Genomic DNA, 17,287 nt, shown 5'->3' on the forward strand with positions numbered 1-17,287 from the left:
ACCCTCCCGAGACTATAACTTGGCCACTAGGGCCACCTAGGGGTTTATAGGCTTGTTGCACCCTCTAAGTGTAATCGCGATACCTGCGACAGTGAGTTAGGATTTTATTTTGTAGATTTGATTTGCTCAATAAGTTGGGGGTATTTGATAGACGCATTTATGTGTTTATTTTCATCTCGATTTACTCTATTGTTAATACCTATTTTGTACTTATTTTGTTATTTTATGGTTTTGTAGGAGTTTTTGGAGAAATAAATTTTTGCGGCGAAATTGGCTCGAAAAGCGTCTTTTCCTCGTGGGAGAATATTACTAAAGGCACCCCTAAATGGATAAGAGGCACCTAGTTGATAAGGGGTAACCTCCTGCTATTCACACCCCTAGTCCGGATAAGGGACATCCACCTCCTTCTCACGGTTCAAAGGAATGTTTTGGCGGAAAATTACACAGCACTTACGTGAAATTCTGGGAAACATTTGAGTGAGATTTTATCGGGATTTGTCTTTGGATTGGATTCGAAATAGCCTGTTAGGACAACACAGGATTGGTAATGGGTTTTAAATCGAAAAACAAGGGAGTTACAGGGAATCACCACTAAACATGGGAGAAAAATACTCGGAGTTTCGTTGGAATATTCTGTGATGATTTTTGGAATATTTCCTGCGAGTATGGATTGGAAACAATATTTTGTGACTTTACAGGGAGGAGTACGTGTCTGGCAACTAAAATAAGGAGAGAATTTCGTTATATGTGGTAGTTGTTTCAAAACAGGGAAGAGAGTTTGTTGTATTTTGTTTCAAAATAGGAAAGATCATTATAGGATTCGACTCTATCAAAAGGAAGTTGGCATGTGAAAGAAAACTGAGAAGTGCATGTTTAGAATCCCGAAGGATTATTATCCGTGGAAGAGAAGAAAGGGTATGAGGTACGCGAAACTTTCTTGAGAAGAAATAAACGATTTGGGGGAGTTATATTCGGCATGGAGAGTATATATAAGTTGTTTCGAGTCAAACAGGGGGATTGTCGAGACCGAGGAGAGTTTGGGGGTACGCTACAGAGCTAAGAATCAAGTTGCAGGAGGAGTTGCAGCAGCAGGAAGAAGACGAAGGTGAAGAACATAAGGCTGTACAGGACAGTCGTATTTCCCAGCGTCATAAATTTTAGATTCCTGTAATAGTCCATTAGTAACAATTATCTTCAGTTTGCAACAATTTCTGTAACAATTATATCTATTACAGATTCGCTGTAATATTATTTTTCTTCAATAAAACATCTATTCAGCCATGAGTTATTATTTTGAGCGTGTTTTCACCATGAGGAGCTAAACCCCGACACTGGGATGAAGAAGCAATCCTAATATCATACTTGGGTAATTATATTTAATTCTTATATGAATTTTGCACTAATTAAAATTGAATTATGATTTTGATTAATTTGATGTCATCTCATTTGATGGGTCATGCTTGCTTAGATGTTTTGATGTCCCATGCTTAAGACATACAACTAATATTTTGAGAATCTGCCTTGGAAAAAATAAGAGTCTATGTCTTTATTTATTGAGCTATAATTGTTAAAAAAATTAATATTTGAGCCTTATGTTATGAGTTTGGTGGAATCCTGAGTCCCAGTACCCCTTGATCTTGTGACATCTTTTTTATACATTTTTGTTTTTAGTGTTTTCTCTTTTTAAGTTTTAAATCAGATCCTCAACGAGTCCGAGCGAACGATATTTTATTTACCACTATCACAATCACATCACATATCCGTATGCATACTTGAGTAGGTTATGTTCTAAAATCGGTCTGTTCATGAACTAATACATTTATATAATAAGGAATGCAATCTTTTGCAAACTGTGGCTATTATGTTCATGAGTTGATTCAAGTGAATCAAAATCGATTTTGTTTCAATCGTGTCTTGTGTACTTCTATGAGAATATAAACAATTGAACAACTCTAGAACTAGTTTCATTTGAGTCATTTGAACTAGTTATGGTTAAGATGAATATGGTTGATATGAAAGTGTTCATATGGCTAACTTCGGTTAACTATTTTTGAGCCAACAAGGTGTACACGTTTAGGTACGGTTACTCATATATAAATGAAGTCGCTTTTTCATTTGTGTGTAACAAGCTAGTTCGATCTAACGGTTGAAAGATATTAGCTTGAGTCTAATCAGGTTTTCATCTAACGGTGAATATTGAGTGCTTTGTTACCAAGGTAACATTGATCGCAAACCCTAATTTGAAGACTATATAAAGGAGAAACCTAGCAACTGGGAAACCTTATCCCCACACCTCCTGTGTGATACTAATTGTGACTAGAGTTGATTCTCCTTTAACCTTAGGTTTTTCCAAAACCCAGTAGGTTAACGACTTAAAGACTTCATTGGGATTGTGAAGCCAGACCCAAATATTTTCTTTGTAGTTGCGTGTTCTGATCTTGTTGTTTTCTATCGTGTTGAGTACTATTTTCTCTAAGATTTTCTCGAGATTTAATCTCTGATAGGCAAGATAAAAAGTAGTCACAAACATATTCGTCTCATCGTTTGTAATTCCGCGGTATCTTGTTTCGCTACCATACGATTAAGATTATTGTGAGGTGATTGATATTTCTAGGCTGTTCTTCGGGAATATAAGTTCGGTATATCAATTGGTTCATGTTCACCTTGATTTATCAAAAGACGGAACAAAATTCTTAGGTATTTCTGTTGGAGACAGATTTATCTATTCAATAGACTTTTCTGTGTGACAAAGATTGGTTTATCAAGTCTTCGACTTTGGGTCGTAGCAACTCTTAGTTGTGGGTGAGATCATCTAAGGGAATCAAGTGCTCAGAATCCGGCGTGGTTCAAGAGGCGTAAGGAACGCGACTATACCTTAATCAGTGCGAGATTGGTTAGGGCTCAACTACATTCCAGTCCGAAGTTAACTTGGAGTAGGCTAGTGTCTGTAGCTGTTTAATACAATGTGGTGTTCAAATCTGGACTAGGTCCCGGGGTTTTTTTGTGCATTTGTCGTTTCCTCGTTAACAAAATTTCTGGTGTCTGTGTTATTTCTTTTCAGTGTTATATTTTGTATATAATTGAAATATCACAGATCGTGTGTAAGTTCAATCAGTTTGTGAATCCGACCTTTGGGTTGTTGATTAAATCGATTGACACTTGGATATTGGTTTTTGATACCGTCCAAGTTATTTCTTATATTCAATCGGGCTCGCAAATTCCTATTTGTTTGATTGCAGATTGAATTGAGAAATAGAGATATAACTTTTTGATATATTTTTCTTAAGATTGAGTCTGAATGTCTAGTTGATTCTCTTGAAAGTATATTGGAGTTAGTCCATACAGATTTCTAAGCGAAATATTGGGTGTGGTTGTTAGACCCCTGCTTTTTCACAAAGGCTTGTTGCACACGCTAAGTGCAATCGCGTTACCTGCGACAGTGAGTTATGATTTTATTTTCTAGATTAGATTTGCTGGAGGACTAGAAAATAATAAGTTTGAGGGTATTTGATAGACACATTTTTGTGTCTGAATTATCCTCAATATATGTATCGTTAGTGCTCGATTTTTGTACGTATTATGGTGTTTTATGTATGTGTACGTATTTTCGGAGAAATACACTCTTGTGGAAAAATTGGCTCGAAAAAAATGATGTTTTGCACCCCGGACAAAATACAAAAGCACCCCAGAAAAAGTACTCAGGGAACCCCCCAAAAATGTTAAAGGCACCCCTGAATTTACTAGAGGTACCCATTGAAATAACTAAGGTCACCCAGGACAGCTGTTAAAGGGACCCCTGCCGAGGGTAAGGGGCACCCTTCTTCTTCATTTCAAAAAATCAGTTTTGGCAAGGAAAATATCACAGGCGATAGGCAGATTTTGAAAATCGATTTTTGGAGTTGTTTCAGGGAGACTAAAGGGCTGAATTCATTGTGAAGGCTTGTTTCTGCGAGATAGGGATGATATGGGCTTTATATCTGATCCAGTTGGGCTAGAAAATCAGAAATGAAGAAAACATGGTCGTATTTATTCTCGTGAAATATTCTTGGGATTTCTTATTGTTCTGGGAAGTTATCTTGTGGCGGAGGGGTGTTTGATGTTTTCTGAAGCGTGTAGAATCATGTTGGAGTGTGTTAGATAGCTACAGACGCGTAAAGAAGCTAAAAAGGGAAATTATTTCCGTGACTGACAAAAGAGAATAATCGGAATTAAAGGAGGATATTTGGAGTTATTAAGGAGGATTTTCGGTGTTGGGAGGCTATATAAGTTGTTGAGGGTGATTAGAGTCGAACACAAAGAATTAGGGAGTAATATAGAGCGAGATTGATCGAGTTGCTGAGAGTTCACTTTTGCTGCTGCTGTGAAGAACACGAAGAACAAAGTGCTGCTTAGGACAGTCGCAAATTTTACAACACATTATTCATATCGTTATTTGTAACAGACAATTTGCAACGAATATAAGCGTTGAAACCGGTTTTAATCATTTTTCTTCCTTTTTGTTATTTGTTAACACGTTTTGAGCAATGAATTCATATTTTGAGTGTGTTTCCATTATGATGAGCTAATTCTCACGTAACCAAGGCAATGGAGGAAGCTATTTACACATGAATAATTGGTAACTATTTTATTTTCTCTAAAATTTATAATTCACTCAATCACTGCTTTTGCGGAGTTTTAAATTATTTGCATAATTTTCTTAATTACTTGTGATTCAATTTGATAGGTTATACTTTGTTTAATCAATTGATGATCTATGCTTAGAAATACAATTAATATTTGAGAATATGTCTGATTATTTGTGAATTAAGAAATAAAGGACTTTAAAGATAACTAAAGTTTTGGAATATTTACCATCATTCATTCATGTGTAATAGTGGAATCTAGTGTCTTGGTTATTTTTAAATCTTGAAATCAATTTTGAATTGAGTTTTTCTTTATTTTTAGTTTTATTAAGTCTAAATCGAAAATCTTCAAAAGTCTCAACGAACCACTTTCTTACCACTGTATAAAATTTCATCATATAGCGACCTAATTCTGAGAGTATTCAAAATTGGACTAGGTCCCGGGGTTTTCCTGCATTTGCGGTTTCCTCGTTAACAAAATCTTGCTATATCATTTACTTTACTTCCACATTATAATTGTTTAGTTATAATAAAGTAAATTACACTTACGTTATCCAAGCACTTGATATTTATCATATAGTTAAATCGGTCTTGTACCGTAACTATCATTAAGTGATTATCTTGTTGTTGTATTGTCTTGAATTCTTTGTCCATAGAAAATCACACAAGGTATATGATTTGTAGGTTGATATCGAAAAGATTGTGGTTTACTTGGTACCGTCGTCATTTCATGATGTGTCCATGGTTGAACGATATGTGGTCTATTTATACAGAATAATCCATTTATTGCTTTGACTATAAAACATATCCATATATTTTAGAATGAGATTGAGAAAAGTGACCATACGACCGCATATATTGTAGAAAGATATTGAAAGAAGTGATCATTCGACTGCAAATACTGTCGAATGAAATTGAAAGAAGTGACCATACAATTGCAACTACTGTATGATTAAACCGAGAGAAGTGATCATATGACTGCAACTACTGTATAATTAGACTGAGAGAAGAGACAATACGACTGCAACTACTATATATCATTATAATGAGAGAATGACCATGAGACTGCAGCTACCCACTGTAATGGCGGGTAGGGTGATGGGCGATGTTTCTATTTACCGCCGCCATCGGCGAGTAGGACGGTACATGAGGCAAATTTTGACCCACACGGGCCGTCCTAGTGTTCACCAAGCCCAGTTGATCGCGTCACGCCCACTTGATATAGATGGCAAAATGGTAAATAACCTCATAAGTGGATAACAAACAAAATTCTAGTGACTAAAAGTGTTTGAAAGAAATACAATTCTGAAATTCTTTCTCACTCTCGGCAAACTTTTGAAGAATTCAAGAAGAAATGAAAGTTCCTGGAGGAATTCTATCGAGTAGAGTTTCATCATCTTCAACCACCACGACTACTACTTCAGCATTCCCCAAGTTGTTTCTTCACCGCCACAGCCGCAGTAAAAGTACCAATGCCGCTGCTAATTTCAGATGCTCCTCTTCAGCAGCAACTTCTGGTATTGATCTCTCTTATATATCTGATTTCAATTGATTAGGTTTTGTACTGGATAAAACTGGTTTAAATGGAAATGGAATGAAATGCAGATCACATATCATACATTAAAGATGTAGCTGCAACGCGACCACCAGAACATCTCAATTCTTTGTTGAATATGCTTCAATCTAAAGGTACTACTTGTTTCCTTGCTTGTTGATAGTAAAATTGAAACTTAACCTAATTTGTGATGATCCTGAACCACTCCATTCATTGTCACGTTGTTTTGAAATATACGCTGTCTTGTATGACTGCAAACTGAGATATTTCAATATCTGACTTGGTCTGTCTAGGTTAACATTAGTAACGGTTGAGAGTTTTTTCTATTGTTTTGAAATTGAGGTAAAGAACAGCTTCTTGGGATCATGAAGTGTGGGGATTATGTTATTGGTAGAAATGTAATGCACACTTCAACTTGTTGTTGTAAATCTTAGCTGTTTCAACTTGAGTTCACATCTATTTGAATGTGTAGTTAGCGTAGTCTACCATACCTACCGCAGGTTGATTTGAGTATATAAACAAATTAATCAATTTTTCTGATGCTTGGATAGCCCTCAGTGAAGCACTCTCAATTGAGTCTCTGACTAGTCAGTGATCCCTTGATTAAAATTTGAGGTAGTTTTTTTTTTAATCAGGTGAAACCATTGTCTCTCCTGGAGCAAGAAAAGGGTTAATCCCTCTTGCTATTCCACTATCAAAAAGCCAGTCAGGTTCAGATCATACACATACCATCAATATTATAAGGGAAGTATCAATTTATCATCGTTACACTTATATGTTTTCCCTTACGCAGGCACTATCACTGCATTGTTGAGATGGCCAACAGCTCCACCAGGGTAAGAATCAAATACTTTTGTATGTTTCAGTTTGTTTGCATCATTTATCCTCGTCTTACTGCTTTGGGCATAGGATGGAGATGCCAGTTGTGGAAGTCCGTCAGTACGGGGTGTGGCTTTTAGCCAAGAATGTGAGTATAAACCAAAGAGATGTTGTTTTGCATCAAATCAGTATTGTTTTACTGTGGCATTTTACAGAATCTTCAGGCATTTCTTGGATTCAGAGTCTACAAACTAGATTGATGTCTTTCTTTGGTTCTTCACATGCAGGTCGATCAATACATTCATAGAATTTTGGCTGAGGCAGATGCCAACAACCCTGCAGACAGTAGCAATGAGCTATTTGATGCTTCATCTGAGGTTGGTAGAAAGCTTTATAGGAGGGGTGACTTCTCTAAATCTAAGCTTCCAAATCTTGATGTCTACCTTTTGAAGAAGGTAAAAAAGAGGTACCTAAATTGCGCAACACAGGAAGCTACTACCTGAATGCCCATGACCAATTGTGTATTTCTCAGGTTGGCATGTTTCCGGACATCTTAGAATGTAAAGTGATGCAACATTTTGAGAAAGGCGACCATGTGAGGACTTCAGTGAAATTCTTGATTTGAAAGGATATTGTCGTTTTTGGGGTGTACTTCCCTCAATCACTTTAGTTTTTTGTTGGAAGGTTTCAGCGATGGTGACCGGGGAGTTTTATACGAACAAGGAGCATTTTCCTGGTTTTGGACGGCCTTTTGTGTTTAATGCAGAGGTTTTGCTGAAGTTCGTATAAGTCTCTTCTGCATAGTCTTTGTGGATGACAGATACAACATTTATCACCACCAATCTTATCAATAAATCTTTGCAGGGTTGGGCGTAAATTAGAAGCAAAGGATGCTGCAAGAGGAGCACTAAAATCACCATGGTGGACGTTGGGATGCAGATACCAGGTATTGGATCCTTCAGAAGTTTTTTACTGTTGGTCCATTTTTATGTGCATGTTCTCTGCGTCTAATTGTTTTGGGTTCTTCCTGTTCAGGAAGTTGCTGAGATTGCAGAATGGGAAGACGAACAAATTGAGTTCATAAAGGAGAAGGTGTCAGAACAGGGAAAACAAGAAGATCTCCAGAAGGGAAAGGCCCCAGCACAGGTCTGACACAGTGGAATTTTATCCCTTAAAGTTGAAATGTATTGCGTGGATATTGAGAATTGAGATAGGAAGACCGTTGGATTCCAGTATTTTTCTCACTAATTCATTTTGATTTTGTGCAGGTGTCCTTGGATGAAGCTGCATTTTTATTGGACTTAGCCTCCATAGATGGAACCTGGTCAGACTTTGAGCAGCGAATTGCTGAATGCTACGAGGAAGCTGGACTTAATGACATATCAAAATTTGTTTTGCACAGAGATTGAGGCGTGAAGAGAAGTGAGTTTTGCATTACTTAATTGCTGATGAAGTGATGAAATATATATAGCTTACAGTCATAATATCTTATCATCAGCTTTCACAAAAATCTTTTAGATTGTTTTATATCCGAGAAGTTAATCACCAGAAAAATGTGACGGAATTTTGTCTTCTTTATCTTCATGACATTGATATTAAAATTTTATTTTTCAATATATTTTTACCCTTTTAACTATAATACAGTAACATGAGAAGAGCTGTTTTAGGCTTTAGTAATGTAATACCTTTAGAGGATACATATGAAAAGGTTAATTACACATCCTGTAACCAATCTTTGAAACTTTAAAATGAATGCAATCCATCGCACAAGTATGAACTCACACTATGTCAACTTTTTCATTTCTGTTCTCAAGCATATACACTATTAGATATGTGTACCTCACCAGTACATACAAATAAAGCACCATATGAATAGAACCGATAAAATTTAAACAGCTCAACAGCATCACCCAGTACAAACAGAAGTCTCTCCCTTTTGCGATACACTACCTAAATAGTTTGTGTTATTAGAGATCAGATAACAGTGGGAATTGACATCTATAAAATTAATTGTAATAGCATTGCCCAGCAACGTGCAGAAATCTCTTTTCTGCAGTATACTGAATCAGTAGTTTGTGTTATTAGAGAACAGTGGGGATGGACATCTTCAGACTACCAGTTTTCCTTCTCGACAAAAGTTTCCGCAGAAAACCACCACTGCCGCTGTTTCCGCGTTTTTTACTAGGAATAATAGCTAGAGACATTTCAGTAGACCTCTTGTAATTTGTTTCGTTTGAACCAAGGTAACCTCTAATGGACTTCGATGAACTGTTGGGATCAATGTGGGAATCTTTGAGGCTACCTGAGGGTGGTTTTCGAGAGTCTGTGGTGCATATGATCTCTTTCATCATGGGGGAATTAGGATCATCTTCAACTCCGGTGTCATCGTCAGCTAAAATGTGATTTAGAAGAGATGGGCGTTGATTGTTCAAATTCTTGTTCGTCATGGTTGTCTTGTTGTTGGTGGTGGCGGCAGTGGTGGTAGAAGTAGCATTCTCCAAGAGAGTAGTGTCCTTAGGGGGAGCCAATGCCTTCAATTGTTTACCTAGATTGAAGATGGTTGCTTGACACTCTGCCAACTTTTCTGAAGCTGCTGTAATTTCCCAGTCCTGTGACAGAGATCTCTCACAACTTGTTATACTCATTACTATCATCAAATAATCATATTAGTAGAGAAGGGAATCTTACAGTTTTGAGTTGCCTATTGTTTCGCTGTGCCTCATACTGGGACAATTCCTTCTTCGTCAGACTGTGAATTGCATATGTGAAAAGTATGAGATGATTTTATAACAGATAAAGAAGTACCTATACATAAAGGAAAAATTTGATATCATTTCAGTACCTTGCTAGCTGCAGTTGTAACTCGAGGCATGATGATTCTAGCTTTTGACAACAGGTGCTTCTATCTTCCAATTCTGCTTCAAGAGATGAAATATTTTGGCGAGCTTCACTTAACTCGACAGTGGCCACCGAGAGTTGGGTATTGAGATCCTCCTCAAGCAACTTGTGGCTTACAAGCTGGTCTTCAACCATCCCCTTTGACTCTCTTAATGTTGCTACTATAGATTGCAAGCTTGAAATGCTTTTCTCCGAATCTTGCAGTTGAATCATCAATTCTTCTATCTTATTAGTTGCTGACTGAATCCTTCCCTCCAAATCTTTCTTTGCTAACTCCTTCTCTGCTATCTCTTCCTTTAGCATTCTGTTTTCTTCTTTCAATTTGGATTGCATTTCCTCCATCTGATGTATTAAAGTTCGCTCCTTCAAAATAGCAGATGAGAAAATAGGTGGGGACTGGTTATCATTTTCGCTTTGTGACTCATCCCAATCAAAATTCTTTTTCATTGTGTCTCTCATACTTGAAACGTCTTGAAGGGAGAAGCAATGGTTCATTGCCCAGTCAAAAGCTAAAGTTAGCTCTGTAGCAAATTGTTCAAGATCACTTTTACCGTTCAAGAGATCATTACAAGTATGAGAGAACTTACGCAGAACAGAACTGAGTTCAGAATTTTTCCATTGGAAAACACGAACCATGTAGCCTGTAGATGTTGCTGCGTTGTCATATGGGAATGAACTCCCATCATTTCTTGGTAAGTTGTTTTGGTCATTGTAATCAAGTGAAGATGGTTGACTAATAATCCCTTCAATAAGCTCGATCAGTTTACGAAGTGATTTGCTTAGACTTGATTGAATCTTCTCTTCGCACACTTCCTTCAGGGAGATATCTGCAGCAGACGCTTGATCAGAATCCACTGCTTCTGATGCATTTTGAGGTTTCCATGCAATGTAGCCGCTAATATTTGGTTGTTCTGATGCGCTTGAAAGGCTCAAATTCTTATTTACATCAGTTGCTTCATGTTCACCCTGGATACTCATGCAGCTGGAAGCAGCTAGGATATCTGCAAGAATGTCGTCAACGTTTCTCTGTGTGACACGTTTCTGCTCGAAGACAATTCTCAAAATATCTTGGATCCACCCAGGATATTTCAGGATGCCCTTATGCATTTTATCTGTAAACCCAGAGGGACTGTCGGTCACTGGAAATAGCTCCCTACTAGTTCCTTTCCTCACTTCCTTTTCTTGGTTTACTCTAGGTGTGTTGCTTTCATCGGAGATGTGGGAACTTCCTAAAGACTTGTCCACAGAAACTATTGCCATTTTTTCCATCTCGGCGAAGTCATCCATAAGACTTATGTCTGAACCTCCAAAACTTTTGCTCGATTGAGACCCCCGTGACTTATCATTCTTGAATTGATTCAGTTCAGAAATTAGTGCAGGACTAGCCCATGATTCAGCATCTCCATTGCTCCTGTCCTCGACTATTGATGCTAAGGGGGATACTGGAGAATTCCTTGCAAGCTCCATAATTTTCTGACTTTTCGATAATTCTGCAAGCTGAGCCTCAGCCTGAGATAAATTGGAAGCTGTCCGTGCACATATGAGCATTGAAGATTCGAGTTCACTGTCTTTCTTCAATAAGGTTTCCTTGAGAGTTTTGTTTTCTTCTTCCACAGCACATAATCTTTCAATCAAATAATTAGTCTGCTTGTTCAGACTACCCGAAGAAATCTCCTTCCTGAAGTCCTTTACCATCGAACCCCTCATTGGAGGAACCGACTTTCTCCTTGTATCAGTTGCTTCTCTTCCTATTCCTAGCATTTCAACTTCAGTTTTCATTGTCGCCAAAGCAGCAGGTCCTGGCAATCGTTTTCGAACCAGGATACGCAATCTTTGACACTCCGACTCTAACTTGGCAATCTTCTTTACGCTTTCAAGGTGTAGCTTCTGAGTCGCATCGGCTGTTTGACGATTGAAGTCCCTCTCTTCGTTTCGAATCTCAAGTTCCTTCTCAATAATGCAAACCTCATATTTCAGAGAAGCATTTGTTTTTTCAGCGGAGTTAAATCGAGACATTAATGCATTAAAATCTGCTTCTGCTTGGAAGTTGCGTTCGTTAAGCTCTTCGATCAGAATCTCCTTCTCATGAAGAACCTTACTTAGATTGTTATACTCAGCAATTAAATTTTCAAGGCTCTTATTAGCTTCTGCTATCTTCTCTTCTAAAATCATCTTCATCTTTTCACTTTCTTTCCCTGTCTTCACAATAATATCATTAATTCTTTGCTCCTTCTCCTCCCTGACAAATCGTAACTGCTGCATACATTCCTTTAAAGCCGCATCCAAATGAGCTATTCTTTCATCTTTCAATACCGTCTGCTGTAAGGCTTCATCCAGTTGTTGCTTGAGAGATGACGATTCTGCTTTTTCCTTTTCCCACCCTGGATAATACAATTGATTTATGGGCAAGATCAGTATATTGGAATGAAAGATCAAGACTTGCTGTAGTACTCAAAAGAATAATTACACCACTACGAATTTAGATGACTCGTACTACCAAAGACATGACCTTTGGATTGAATTGACAAGATTCATTGGGCAGCAATAGATATATTGTTTCAACGACTGATTACAGCATCAAAGTAGGAAGCAATGACATACATGCAAAGCAACTACAAGATTTGCACACATATAAACATGTTGGTAGCTACTTAAAAGCAGAGAACCAAATGAGAGCAAAATAAAAATGACCTGCAATGGCTTCTTTGGCGACTTCCCCATTCTTTACTGCAAGTTGGCTTTTAATATTGCATTCGGCGAGGGCAGAAGATAGTTTCTGGTTCAAAATTTCCACAGATTTCTCCAATTCAATTATATTTTCATTCATAAGTTTCTGCATTCAAAACAAACAAACAACATTGATAACCCAAACAAGATTTAAAAAAAATGATGATCGGAAATTTAATGAATCTCAAATTCTCATTTACCTCTTCTGCTGATGGAACTTTATCGCCTACAGATATAGTTTTCTCTGAAGATTTCTTCCTCCAAGGCCATGGTTTGTGGTCCATGATTTCACAAACTGCTAAAAAAAATTATGAAGAAAACAAATTACTTTTTGAGGTAAAGTTCTTAGATACAGATAACCCAAGTACAGATTTCATGAAACTTTTAGAATTATAGCAATTTCTTGGAGAATTCTTGTCAAAAAATCACATGCATTTGAAGTTTGAAATTAGTTCTCAACTCATTAGTACAAAAACAGAACAGAAAATTAAATAACTCATTACATAGAACATCCAAGTCAAAACTTGATAGAAAAATTCTATTTAGAGTTTGAGGAGAAAGGAATTCTCACCTAAAAATGCTAAGCAATTTTATTAATTACTGAAATTATGAAGCATCAAAACAGTAAGACATGACCACCACCGACAAGATAAGCGAAGCAGAGTGAGTGGAGAGTGAAGAAAAAAAGGTAAGAAGAATGAGAAATTAGCTAGAGATGAAAGAAACTTGGCATGATTATCATCATCACCTCCACCTAACAAATGTGAGGTAAAATGAAGACATAGATAATGGGATTCAGACTTTTAGTTGGGATTGCATTTTCATTGTTCATACATATATAGGGGTAGATTATAGTATCAAGGGGTTTTATGCACAGGAATTAGAAGAGGAGAAGAAAAAGAGTTGGATTGATAGACTGTTGATGGAGAGAGATTACCATAAAAGCAGAAACCAAAGAAAAAGAAAAAGAAAGGGAAAGAGAAAGAGAGAAAGGAGAAACGTCCTATCGTGTAGAAGTGAAGTCAGTCCCCTTCGCAGAGGTGTAGGGACTGAGGAAGATGAAAGTCTTAAAACCATGAAGATGGAATATATAGCTAACTAGGCTTTTTAGGTGAATGAAACCAAGAAAGTGATACGACGAAGAAGCACAACTAAAATAAATCTGTCGCAGCTTACCAAATTTCACGGGAATTAATTTTGGTGTGGAGTTTATAAGCCTCTCCAAAAAAAGGCAAAAACAGGTTCATTAAAATTAGCATTGGTTCACTGTAAGTGCACCCATGATGCCGCGGTGAATTTCAGAACCCAAGATTTTCATTACAAAAGTGGTGTACAGCTTTTGAACCAGAAACGCTCGTGTTAGTCTCTGATAAGCTGAAGTTAATCCAAGACGAGTGGCCGTCTGTATGGGGAATCCCCTGCTACAAAATCTAACAGCAAGTGGCAGTCCAGAACTGGCTTACAGCAAACAACTGAGCAGAGGCAACTGTAACTGATGGGGACGTGAAAGTTAGAGAGAGAGAGAGTGTTACAGAAAAAAGTGTCGGTCAGGATCTGCCAGTGAATTTCTTTTTGGCGGATGTGATTAAAGTTTGTTTCTTGGCAAAATGGGTACCCGATGTTGATAAAACCGAAGAAGAAGAACCTAAGTCAGCTCTCACCAGCTTACACTAGCAGTGGAACCAAGTTACCAACTAAATCCAGTACAGGAATTCAACTGCCTATACTAAAAATAAATGTCAAAAGTTAAAACATTACAAGGAGAAAGCACTATAATAATAAAATCCCAGGATGTTTGATGGCCATTGATCAATCATCAAATGAAATTTATTTTTGTATACATATGGGGTTTAGGTGGACCAAACAATATTGCTATAATAATGGAAGAAGAAGAAAAAACAAAATACATTACTAAATTTACATGTTTCGAATAATTAACATTGGGTCACACAAATTATTTATAGTTTTTTACATCATTTCCTCATGTATTAAGTCTTAATTAAGATGAAATTTTAGTCTTGTATCAGTATTAGTATATGCTTTTAATAATTACTCTTTGTCATGTAGCCTAGTGGCTGTTGGGGCATGGATTAGGTTGTCTTGTTTTTAGGAATGGCAATGGGGCAGGTGAGTTGGTGTGGACGGAGACGTTTAATCTTGTTTCTATCCCCATCACGAATTTTTTACCCCAATGTTTTTTAACTTAAAAATGGTGAGTCGAAGATTGAGACTATTAGAACGGGTTCTCTGTATCTGTTTTTATCAAGAATCGTTCCCAAAAGTATAATGGAAACAGCAGCATGTATCTTAATCTGAGGCTCTTTGTGGGTTGAGAAAGTATTTTCTTCTATCAAAACTTGCTTTGGAGATATATTTGTCCCAATAAAGAATACAAACACTTTTTATCTTTACAAAAAGAAACTCTATTATTTGATTTGTTTAAAGTCGAAAGTGAATTTAGATGCTCCAAATAGCCCTATGAGTGATCATTAGTTTGACTCATGATGTTTCCTCTATTTAACTTTTTCTTCTTCAATAGTCAGTGGTGGGTGCCTCGCCCTCATATACGGAAAGTTTTGGTCGTTTCACTGTAGAAGATGCGAGATATCTGGCCATTTTTGTGCCTACCGGTGCCAATGTGTATCGCTGGTTTGCTTCTGATACCACCGCCTCGCCGAGACTAAAATTGCATCTTGACCATGTACCGAGATTGAGGGTGCACGCAAAATCTCGGCAGTCTTAGACAAAATTATCTACATTGATTAAACTCAACTTCTGAAAGGATTAAACTGAACTTCACAAAGGTTAAATGGCTACAGAGGAGGATAACACAAATTCGGAAACACATATATATACATTGTCTTTGTCCCATCCCAAGCCAAAAAAATGAGCACCTTAAATTTAAAGTTTTGAGAATGAAAATGTACTAAAAAAATTAATTATTTTTATTTTTATTCTTTTGATACTAAAGAGATCGATTTATATTGAAAAAATCTTAGTGTCTACAAAATAAAAGACTCCAAAAAAGTAAAGACTTAAAAAAATGCAGGATATTTGGCTAATTCATCCATACACTTGTTTGCTAACTTATTTGTGTATCTACAACCCCGGCTATCAAAATAACCTAATAAATTTTGAATATCTTCAACAATGCCTCTAAACTCCCAAGGTATAGCTGATTCTTTGCTTGAATCGTTAAGACTAAAGGATGACAATCTGTCTCCAACACTATCTTCTTCCATCTAAGAGATATAGCCCACTCCATGGCCTTCAAAATTGCTACACACTCCAGATATTCAGAGCCAAGAACATTGCTGAAAGTTTTGCATCGTGAAGCTATGTGTATACCTGCACAGTTTCTTATTATCAAATCATATCCACCATTTTTAATAACAGAACAAAAAAAGTGTCACAATTGATCTTAACAAAGTCATCCAACGGGGAGGCTATTTAGGCAGTATAAGAGAAGAGATTAATTTACCAGTGTCCCTGGAAACACTAGCAGAGCTATTGAGGAACTGAATAATATGATTTGTGAGTAGTTGATGTATGGAATTGAGTTTAATACTGAAGACTGAATCACATCTGCACTTCCAAAGACGCCAAGTAATAGCAGTCATTTTGGTGATCATAGTTTCATCAACTGTAAACCAGCTTAATTTTCAATCTTTCATACTAGTAAATTGTCCTTCACTGCACCTATAGCCTACAGGATTGAACCAGATTGTCCTTGCAAATGGGCAATACATGATCATATGAAGACCAATTTCATCAATAGTTTTTCATCGGTTGCACTTAATATCCTCTTGCCTAAAATTCCTATTCAATCTTTCTTTAAATGGGAGAATATCCTTTATGCACTTCCAGATAAAGAGTTTAATTCTAGGAATGACATTTCTATTCCGCAATTATATTTGTTTATATAATTTGAAGTAAATCACACAAGCGTTAACTCCAATTTACTTGATAGTGATCCTATAAAATTTGGTTAAGTCTGAACCTATTATCATTTAAGAAGGTTCCGCGCATGGCCGTTCACCGCATTGATTACAGTCTTCATACGGTTGAAATTCGCTCAACTGTAGTGACACCTCCCATGTGGCCACACTAGTATTTTACATTCTTTTCAATCCTGACTACGCGGCCACTCCCCGATCGGCGGGCATTGAGGAAGCTATAAACTCATCTCATTATCGAGAAGTGGTTAAGAGTAAACGTGATGTAATAAAACTTTGTTGTCGTTGGGCGCCTCCTTTCATATTCTTTTCTTTGCGTGGGGAGGCCACCATCGTCCTAGAAGATGTGGTCGCGCATACGGGACTGCCCGTTCATGGAACTCGTCTTTATGATGAGGCAGTTTCTTTTAAGGCTTTGAATGACGAGGATAGGGAAGTGTGAACTTATCTACTAGATTGCAAAGATCATTCTCGTAACGAGTAGGTGAGGAAGGATCGGCTACCGGCAAAGTCAGGGAAGGGGACAAGCAAAATTCATTGATCCGAAAAAGAAACCGACTCCACCGGTCAAGGGCATATCCAAGGTAACTAAAGGCAAGAAAAATCCCCCGCCACGCCCAACAGGTGAGCGCTTACTTGCCAGTTCTTTTCGTGCCCATGAGGCGCTTCACGGTTCGACTACTCTGTCCGCGCAGGATGTCATTCCCGAT

General features: G+C 37.3%; 2 protein-coding genes across 5 annotated transcripts; one reads left to right on the top strand and one right to left on the bottom strand.

Annotated features, from left to right (window-relative positions):
- Window positions 1–5,914: 5,914 nt before the first annotated feature.
- Window positions 5,915–8,635, top strand: LOC113289552. 2 transcript variants are annotated; one of them, XM_026538835.1, is made up of 11 exons: window positions 5,915–6,139; window positions 6,228–6,311; window positions 6,813–6,887; window positions 6,971–7,013; window positions 7,087–7,144; window positions 7,284–7,451; window positions 7,529–7,591; window positions 7,681–7,775; window positions 7,861–7,942; window positions 8,032–8,142; window positions 8,265–8,635. In XM_026538835.1, the coding sequence occupies exons 1-11, from the start codon at window positions 5,977–5,979 to the stop codon at window positions 8,403–8,405; spliced, it is 1,083 nt and encodes a 360-aa protein (XP_026394620.1). In that variant the 5' UTR covers window positions 5,915–5,976; the 3' UTR covers window positions 8,406–8,635. The 2 variants fall into 2 exon arrangements, with proteins under 2 accessions (XP_026394620.1, XP_026394621.1); XM_026538836.1 differs by lacking the exon at window positions 6,813–6,887.
- A 123-nt stretch (window positions 8,636–8,758) lies between these two features.
- LOC113289551 (filament-like plant protein 7) lies at window positions 8,759–13,648 on the bottom strand. 3 transcript variants are annotated; one of them, XM_026538832.1, is made up of 6 exons: window positions 13,193–13,648; window positions 12,822–12,916; window positions 12,586–12,727; window positions 9,839–12,275; window positions 9,685–9,745; window positions 8,759–9,605 (listed from the first exon to the last, which is right to left on the bottom strand). In XM_026538832.1, the coding sequence occupies exons 2-6, from the start codon at window positions 12,903–12,905 to the stop codon at window positions 9,078–9,080; spliced, it is 3,252 nt and encodes a 1,083-aa protein (XP_026394617.1). In that variant the 5' UTR covers window positions 12,906–12,916; window positions 13,193–13,648; the 3' UTR covers window positions 8,759–9,077. The 3 variants fall into 3 exon arrangements, with proteins under 3 accessions (XP_026394617.1, XP_026394618.1, XP_026394619.1); XM_026538833.1 differs by having other exon boundaries at window positions 12,822–12,919; XM_026538834.1 differs by lacking the exon at window positions 13,193–13,648 and adding an exon at window positions 13,125–13,147.
- Between the last annotated feature and the right edge of the window lie 3,639 nt (window positions 13,649–17,287).

This window comes from Papaver somniferum, chromosome 6, assembly GCF_003573695.1.
Source record: "Papaver somniferum cultivar HN1 chromosome 6, ASM357369v1, whole genome shotgun sequence".
Lineage (NCBI taxonomy): Eukaryota > Viridiplantae > Streptophyta > Magnoliopsida > Ranunculales > Papaveraceae > Papaver > Papaver somniferum.

Bases quoted from the DNA above. Each gene is read 5' to 3' on its own strand.
- LOC113289552 (XM_026538835.1), top strand. From the start codon at position 5,977: ATGAAAGTTCCTGGAGGAATTCTATCGAGTAGAGTTTCATCATCTTCA. The intron at 7,145-7,283 runs GTGAGTATAAAC...CTTCACATGCAG, and splicing joins TGTGGCTTTTAGCCAAGAAT to GTCGATCAATACATTCATAG. The intron at 7,943-8,031 runs GTATTGGATCCT...CTTCCTGTTCAG, and splicing joins CGTTGGGATGCAGATACCAG to GAAGTTGCTGAGATTGCAGA.
- LOC113289551 (XM_026538832.1), bottom strand. From the start codon at position 12,905: ATGGACCACAAACCATGGCCTTGGAGGAAGAAATCTTCAGAGAAAACT. The intron at 12,728-12,821 runs GTAAATGAGAAT...TTTTGAATGCAG, and splicing joins AAGTTCCATCAGCAGAAGAG to AAACTTATGAATGAAAATAT. The intron at 9,606-9,684 runs GTAAGATTCCCT...TCTCTGTCACAG, and splicing joins ACAATAGGCAACTCAAAACT to GACTGGGAAATTACAGCAGC.